This window comes from Porites lutea, chromosome 12, assembly GCF_958299795.1.
Source record: "Porites lutea chromosome 12, jaPorLute2.1, whole genome shotgun sequence".
NCBI lineage: Eukaryota > Metazoa > Cnidaria > Anthozoa > Scleractinia > Poritidae > Porites > Porites lutea.
In genome coordinates, this window is record NC_133212.1 from 20,109,072 (window position 1) to 20,118,264 (window position 9,193).

The 9,193-nt window shown below is 38.8% G+C and overlaps 2 protein-coding genes across 4 annotated transcripts in view; both read left to right on the forward strand.

Annotated features, from left to right (window-relative positions):
* LOC140921486 (allatostatin-A receptor-like) overlaps positions 1-4,320 on the forward strand; it is a 6,177-nt gene extending 1,857 nt beyond the window's left edge. Inside the window, exon 2 of the mRNA XM_073371488.1 lies at positions 2,973-4,320. Within this exon, the coding sequence (XP_073227589.1) occupies positions 2,973-3,886 (914 nt within the window). The 3' untranslated portion in view covers positions 3,887-4,320. The remainder of the gene's footprint in view (positions 1-2,972) is intronic.
* The window catches only part of LOC140921241 (galanin receptor 2a-like), a 99,590-nt gene that overhangs the window by 32,797 nt on the left and 57,600 nt on the right, over positions 1-9,193 (forward strand). The window lies entirely within an intron of this gene.

Consider the following 9,193-nt stretch of genomic DNA (forward strand, 5'->3'; position numbering starts at 1 on the left):
GTTTCAGGCATTATTATATACATTATGAAGATTATGCAAAGAGATTTTCAAAAATTCGTTGAAGTCGTTTCAGAAATATACAAAAAAGCGCTAAAAGTCCAAATTTTGAATGAGGTTGTGCTTAGACAGGTGGTGAGAAAACGGTCAGTTTTTAAGATTGCAAGAACGAAAATACACTAAAATTTCCTAGCATCGAAATATGATATTAAGCAGCATTCTGACGTTATTTAAGAATAATTTGAGTCATTTTTAACGTTTTTATGAAACAATCTATCACGGCTATTGAAAATTTAAGGTTTGAAGTATATTTTCGTTTTAGTCGAATTCAAGCATACAGAATTTTTTACTTCTTGCGGAGAATATTTGCTAAACACCAAATTTTAAGTTCCTAGTGTTGGACTTTTAGTAGCTGGTCTAGATCGCGCAAAATTAGGCGTTTATCAATTTCAAAATTTTTTGTTTATTGTTGTCATAATAATATCGATTTTACTAAAACCTACATTTTGACAATTTTCAATCTATAGTCAATCATTGGTGAAAATTTTATAGCGATCAGACAAGGATAAAACTCACTTTTAAAGTGACTGAAAAATATCTGTATGGCCTCTGAAAAACTACATCGAAACACCTTAAAGCGTATCTATCGGTAAAACTGGCGTGACGCGCCGTGTCACGCTATTTTTAACCATGCAAATGTCGCAGTTTTTCGCAAACTTAGGGTTGAACTCAATGTCTTGCGGGCTACTTAAAATCGTTTGCCCAGGGATTCGTTTCGATTTTCTTATAGATTGGGGCCTAGTAATGCCGTAGAAAGTAATTCGCGAATTTCTAAGTCATAGCGCGTGGTTAAAATTTGCATTATTTTATCCCCATAATTTTCAACGGTAAAAATTGTCAATAGGGCCTATTTTTAATAATACCTTTTTGGCCACAAAAATATTCCAGCTTTTACAAATGCATCGTTTTATAAGGAAGAAAGGGTCATAAAAAGTATTCGTGTTCTTCAAAGACTGCCAAATCGTTGTAGTTTGAAGTACGAGTCAATGAAATTTGTGTAAAATTTCGCTTTCCCGGAAGTGGAGTTTGAGCCCCGAACGGGCAAAAGGAGTTTCCTCGAATTTTAACAAAAGAACACATTATTTGGGAAAACTAACTACAGCATGTTTCATTACTCATTAAAGGTTATCGATGCGCCAAAAATGAGCGAAATCAAATTTTGAACTTGTGCCTACCGTGGGTCGATCTTTACGGAAAGCCGCTCTTAAAAAGTCATGCAATAGACCTCATTTAGGATGCCCACCGTCTTTGGATGTAAGTACGCAGGGATTGATGGGTGAAGACAATGTCGCGTGCTCTCTGAGGGGGTAAACAAGTGAACTTAAAAATGATTGCTAAGGAGTTTATTTATTCCGTCAAAATTAAAAAACACTTACTATAGTCATGAGAAATATACAGATCGAGTTTCATCGAGGTTTATGTCATTATTGGTAGGTATATCTACGGTCGTTTTTGCATCCAAAAACACCACGACAGTTTTTGGTTCCAGATATTTTTTTTCCATTATCATCTTGAACCGAGTTCAATTCCTTTACTTATTGTTGTCTAGAATGATCATACTCGACGGTGATTACTTGCATTGTCAAAGTTTATCGTCGTTTTGCGCCCCAAGAAACCACGTGGCATTACATTTATCCTATTCTCACTAGGGAAAACAACCACAAAACTGAGCATCAATGCCCTTCCTAAATTCTCAGCGTGACCCAGGGGAATACGCGGCATACCCGCAGACCTTGTCCCTCGGTTTTAAAGGGACAGGTTCACGGTTCAGCGAATGCTCATTTCTCAAAATGCTGTTTTTCTGCCGCGACCTACTGTATCGTCTATGGAAGCAATAGACCTTTTTAACGATACGGCGGCCATATTGAATTTACTGGATTTAAGGAGTATTATGGGATGCCCAGGGGGCACTCGCTCAGTATTTACGCGCGCTTTTCGGGCCAACAGAGAACTTCACTGAATATTTCTCGGGAAAAAGGCGATCATTATTACGTCCAAATACTGCACAACGATTTTTTTTTTCCATTACAATCTTTTTCTAGGAAAACTTAAAGAAAAATTGGCCCGGAAAGAGCGCGTAAATACTGAGCGAGTACATCGGATCGTGTTCATGCCCCCTGGACATCCCATAATACTCCTTAAATCTAATAAATTAAATATGGCCGCCGTATCGGTAAAAAGGTCTATTATCATGTCATAATGATGTCAAAGAACCAATCTGCACACTCCCCTAGCAGTCCCTTCATCAATTCATGTGCAAATAACTGTAAATTAATCAGCCATGGAATAAAACTTTCGGGTCAACAATAAATTCAACGTTGGTAGTGTTGGCATAATCCACTAATTTTTCTGCCATTTTTTACTCCTCCATCTTACTTCGGGTTACTTTGAAATACACTCTGAGATCACTGAGATACATGTGAGTGGAAATATTAACCGATAGAATTAATAATAAATGGAAAAAAGCAATTTAATTGATGAACATGCGCCTAACCGTGAACTTGTCCCTTTAAGACAAGTCTGATTGATTATTCAGCCAGCCAGTTCTAGTAAAGTTTAGGTCTCGGCACCCTCGATAGCAGTTCTTGTTTTTCGCTTTCATCGCGCCCCGTATAACTCAAATTCCAGCTACCCCATTGGGAGAATACGTCCATGCAGTTTTTAGCCTTCCACAGCTACAAGGCACATATGTGTACCGCTACTGCCCTCTTTTCCTCATCGGAAAGGATGATATAATAGGCAGTAAGATCCATTTGATGCAAGAAAGGACTAGTAAACTGTGAAATAATTGCTCTTGTGAAAACATCAAAGGTGAAACATGTCTTGTTTGTCATAGGGATATTTCGACCTGCTGCAAGGCATATACTTGTTGATATTCTAGCAACCTCATTCTTTATCTCATCTTTATTTTCAAGGAGTGTTTATTGGTGTGACGCCAAACTACCTCGTCGCCCTAAGCTCGTACCAGGCTCCCGGTAGATTACCTGGGGTAATTTTCTGCAAAGTCATTGGTTCCCAGTACATCGTGTTTCTACTTGGTAAAGTGTCCTGTCTCACGGTCACGTGTCTTGCTGTGGAAAGATGGTACTCTGTGGTTAAGCCTGTCAAATATCGACTTAAGTTTAAAAGAGGAAGAGTTTATGTGTATCTTGTAATAATATGGACAACCTGTCTCTTATTGCATTCTTTTGTACTGTTTGAAATGACGCTTGATGAAAAAAAGCTGCGATGTGTGTGGATAACATCCAATTTTCCCAAACGACTAACAGCAATGACAATCACCATGGTGACATTCTTTGTTCCAAATGCAGTTACTTGGGTTACTTATCTTCACATTGCTTTTGCGCTTAAGAGGTCCCCAGCAATTAATAGAAATAATGCACGTATCACTCTCACACGGTTTAAGCTTCTGCGCATGTGTATTATAGTAGCCCTGCTATTTACAATATGCTGGTTTCCAAATCAGCTTTATTTTGTCCTGGCTTCTTATGACCTTGTCAGACTGGAGTCGCCTTTCCATCACTTCACCGTCGTCCTTGCTATGTTCAACTCGTGCACCAATCCTGTCATTTATTGCTCTACAAACCGGGAATTTAGAAAAGGGTTTCTTATGCTACTTTGCCCTTTCTTTAATTCCTGCCGATGCAAGAAACGAAGAGAGACAAGTCTAGCACAGGAAAACAGATTGAAAGTAGCAACTAGAGAATTTGAAATGGGAAAATCTGACGGTGGTGTGATGTTGAATGTTCGTAATTTGGTCAATCAAGGGTACGAAGTGGACGACTGCAAGCAACAGGAAACCAGTGGTGTTTGCAGTGAGCTTATTTGAAAAATCGGTTAACTGGCTTTTCTCTTCACTTCAGTCTTTTCAGCTGTGGTCAGGCTTGTTACACTTTCGCTAAGCTTCCGGCTGACGTAGACGAAGCGGACTGCTTTCTTACAGTCAGCGTTAGTTCAACAGGTGGTAAGTGTGAGTACTCGGGGAAAGTGGTCCCTAGCTTCATTCCTGGCGATAGGAGCCCATGGGCCCCTGCTGGCGAAAAATGCCTGATTGGTCGATACGTGACCACGTGACATTTCCTTAATTCAGCATGACGGCAAAACTTTCATCGTCTCTTGTTTAGAACTGCGGCTTAAGAGTTGCATGCAGACTGCGTATATTTTTTTTGAACGGCTTAAACTTTTTATTATCCTTTATTTTATAATGAGCCGGACATTTTGTTCGTGAAAAGATAAAGCGAAATGTCTGCAGCTGCTGTCTACTCCAACAGGACTTTTATCATTAAAACTCGAACTTGAACTAAATGAACTTCAGCGTCTGCATCAACAGTCTTTCCATTGTGAACAGGTGCAATTCAGTGAATGACACTCAACAGCCGATTATGACCGAGTTAATTTTCTCTACTTTTTTCTTTTTTCGCTTCCCATTCCCCTTTCTAGGTTTTTCGTTTCTACTTAACATCCGTAAAAAATGACTAAGTACTATTTTAGTGAATAAATTCACGCGGGTTATTTTATTTTGCATTAAGAGTATTGTCATAGTGTACAATATTTCAAGTTCATCGTTAACATCCGCTAATTTATGGAGTACGCAAATGAGTCAAGTGTCTTGCATCAGATATAAAAGATCTAAATTAAGTAAAATGAATACAAATCTACGTCAAACCCTTACCCTGTCAGAACGTTCTTTTACAATTTGGCGTTTATTCCCATTTTTTCATTTTTCCGTTCCCAGTGACTCGCTCCCCAATCTGCTTTCTGCGTTTTAGTAAAAGTCTTGTGGTACACATACCTGCTCTATGAAAGAGACAGTGTAAAATTAGAAAAGTAATATCAGACATAGCAATGTTATGAAAATAACATTTTAAAATCTATTTTAGCACTGAAAAAAGTTGAAATTATGGGACTTCATTTGTACATATATATTAATAGCGTAAGACTACCAGTGATGTTTCAAAATTGTCCAAAATAATAGGATCTGCGAAGCGGCAGTGGTATTTTGGACAATTTTGAAATATCACAAGCGGGTATTAATCCAATTACAACATAGCGTGCGTGCTTGCCATATCTACGTCCTTTTGAGTCGATGCGATGAAATTCTTTATATGTGCACGGCCGTGCGTATATAAGATGACGTGTTTAATTGTGTTTATTAAACGTGGATTTTCGCCTCTAACTTTCAAAATCGAACACAGTGATAAAGAACTTTCTAGGATTTTTGGAATTGCCAGCTTCTAGCCACTCAAACCTACAGCAAAAGCAGTGAACTGTTAGCAAATTACCAGACGCCTCGTAGAAAAGTTCTCACTCAAAGAATGACATTCAGTTGGAAATTAAAACCACAAACTCATATGAGTCGGGGAACATCCGATTATATAGTGTCCTCATTTTTTAACGTCTGCTTAGCCCTTTGAAATCAAGTTAATTAATGGCGAAAAACTATGCACTTTCGTTATAAACGAACAATCCGTGGAGGGAAAATTTCTCTTGCAGGATCAAAACAAAGCGAGCATGAGATTTTACCAGGACATAAATTTATTATTCATAAAGTAACACAACATTTAGTACTCATAAACACAACTACAAAAAGGTCCTCTCAGAGGTAAACTGCTTGAAGTCCGCCTTTTCTTTAAGATCCGTCAAGTTTTCGGTGACAGTGAGTGCGTATAGACAAAAAACTCTTTTAGCCAAAAGGGACTGGGGTGAGACTCTAGTTGCGTACGCGGGTGCACAGCTACGTAGATATACGCAATCTAAGTATGAAACCACGTAGACTTCATGCTGATTATATTCTTGTCATAGAAGCCGATGAAATGTCGGCAACGTTCAAGATACCTCTATTTTGTTCTAATTGAATGAAAAAACTCTTACCAAAGTGGCGCTTCAACATCTTTTCACGTCAATGGGCAAATGATTGACAGCTTCTTGTATTAAACGTCGATAATGTAGAAAACAACATGAAAGAGGTTAAATGTTTTTGCAGTAACTGCAGTGGTAAGAGATCACACATTGACTTCACATACAAAAAGTACTGAAGTTATGACTCGCCAAGTTTTTTCTTTGTAAAACACCAACGCAACTCCTTAATTAGTAACTATTGTCACTTAGCAGCCATGAAAGTGGTGTACTGTTGATGTTTGCCTGTGGGAGTATAAAGAAGTGATTTAATATCGCCAAAAACTACGTACCTTTTTCATTTCTTCATCTTGAATGGTAAGTGCTCTGAGTGCTTTTGTTGAATTTGGTCGTTTTTCGTAGCCTTTCTCGCGAAGACCTCTTGCCTTTTCCTTCTGCCTGAACTCGACAAATTCTTGGTTAGCTATGCAAATTTTGCTGTCATTTTGTCTGTCGAGAGCAGCTAATATACCGTAAATGATCCTCGGCTTCCGGTTTAAAAAGACACCCTGTTCAAGACCCTCAATAGTGAAATTATTATTACTGTGTAAGACTCAAGATGCTGAAAACCATACCCTGTTCAGAGGCACATACCCGTATAGATCAAATAAGGAAGCCCCTCCTCCTCCGGAGCTAATATACGGTAAATGATCCAACAGATGCACGGGAGTTTATATTCAATCTTAGGTGTCCAAGAAGGAGCGTTTAATAGATAGGAGGCGTTTATTCTCATACTACTGTGCAGTGGCGGATCCAGCGGAGGGGCCGGGGTCCAAACATTTGGAGTGGATAATAAGCGAGTGAGAACTGAAAATGATGTTTATTATCCACTCAAAATATTTCCCTGTTTCTGATTGGCTTAAATCTCCAGGTTGATTCTTCATAATCAGCTACCGTTGACGGTTCCAGTTACAATGTCCTCAGTATTCCGCCTGCGATTGCTACTGATTTTTTTTTTCTATTTTTACTGTGTCGTCTTCAGATGTTAAACAATAAAAGCTCTCCAAGATATCTGACAAATATATCGACACCGACTACGCCTCCCGCTTCAGCTGTAGATTATTCCTATCTTCTGGCAGTTGCGTTTGGTTTTATTGCTGTCATGGCCATTATTGGCAACGGGCTTTTTTGCATTCTTATACTGAAGAATTATCGGATGCTTAGATCTGCATATAACTTGCTGATATTCAGCCTGGCTGTGACAGACATGATAACAGGTAAACGTTTTTAGAAATCAAATCAGTCTTTTCCTAGTGTGACTGAGAAACTATTGTACACCAAGACCTCCATACATGAATTACCAATAGTTACCAATTGCACGACTGTGAAAGTCAGTTAAAGAGGTTTCCTACTTTGATGAGATGGAAAGAATACTGTAGTTATAGCATAAGACATAATTCTTACCCAAACACAAATTAGGAATTTGCAGCATAATATGAACGCCACGCTACTTTGTTCTATTAAATAAAGTTACTTAACGAAGTCACTAGTTTTTAAAAAGTCATACAGTAGACCTTATTTAGGATGCCCACCGTCTTTGTATGCAAAAACGTAGGGATTGATGGGACAAGACAATGTCGCGTGCTCTCTAAGGGGACAAAAAGCTACCCGTAAAAGTGATTGCCAAGGAGTTTATTTATTCCGTCAACGTTAAAAACGACTTACTATGGTCATGAGAAATATAAAGATCGAGTTTCGTCGAGGTTCATGTCATTATTGGTAGGTATATTTACGGTCGTTTTTGCATCCAAAAACACCACGTCAATGATCACCTCCACTTATTTTTTCCATTATCATCTTGAACCGAGTACAGTTGTCGTCTAAAATGATCAAACTCGGCGGCGATGACTTGCATGGTCAAGGTTTATCGGCGTTTTGCGCCCCGAGAAACCACGTGACATTAGATTATATCCGATTGATCTTATGTGCTTGCAAAGTCGTCATATAACATAAATAAGGTCTATGCAGTGTCTCAAGGGTTGTAAAGGATCCTTGATGCTGTTAGTCATGTTCAAACCAAAAAATTGGGTAGTTAGATGTATTTAAGAAACGAAAGGGCTAATAAAGAGTAAAATTAATGCTCTTAGTGTGAAAAAAAAAAAAAAGATGCAAAAGATGCAAAATGTCTTGTCAAAAACATTTCCACCTGTAGGGCATATACTTGTTGATGTGTATGTTATCTCTTTTCTGTTTTCAAGGAGTCATCATTGGTGTGACGCCAAACTACCTTGTCGCCTTAAGATCCTACCAGGTTCCCGGCGGATTACCTGGGGTAATTTTCTGCAAAGTCGTTGGTTCCAGTTACTTCGTGTTTGTACTTGGTAAAGTTTCCTGTCTTACGGTCACGTGTCTTGCTCTGGAAAGATGGTATTCTGTGGTTAAGCCTATCAAATATCGACTCAAGTTTAAAAGACAACAAGTTTATGTGTATCTTGTAATCATATGGATAACCTGTCTCTTATTGCATTCACTTATATTGTTTCAAATGACGCTTGATGAAAAAAACCTGCGATGTGTGTGGATAACGTCCGATTTTCCCAAACAATTGACCCCAATGTTACTCACCATCATGACATTCTTTTTTCCGAATGCAGTTACTTGGGCTACGTTTCTGCACATTTCCTTTGCTCTTAAGACATCCCCAGCAATTCAATATAATGGACCTTTGGCTCGAGCACGGCTTAAGCTTCTTCGTATGTGCGTTATAGTTGCACTGTTATTCACAATATGCTGGTTTCCAAATCAGCTTTACTATGTCCTATCTTCTTATGGCCTTGTTAGATTGGAGTCGCCTCCTCATTACTTTACCGTCGTCCTTGTTATGTTTAACTCGTGCATCAATCCCGTCATTTATTGCTCCGCACACCGGGAATATAGAAACGCGTTTCTTACCTTATTCCGTTGTGTCTTTAATTCTCGGCTGTGTAAGAAACGAAGTGAGATAAATCTACCCAAAGAACACAGACTGCCATCAATTAGTGGGGAATCTGAAGCTGAGAAATCTGGCGGTGGTGTGGTGTTAACCAGTTTTCGCGATTTGATCAACCAAGGGTACGAGGTTGACAACTGTTCGCAACAGGAAACCAGTGGTGTTTGAATTTATCTCAAAAATCTGGCAATTTGCGTTCTGCTTGAGAACGAGGCATCAAGAAAACTTGTCAGTCATCGCGTTTTTACCTTGGATCTTAACTAGGATCGCTCAAGCTGCCCTATTTTATTATACTGACTGTTATTTGGTATG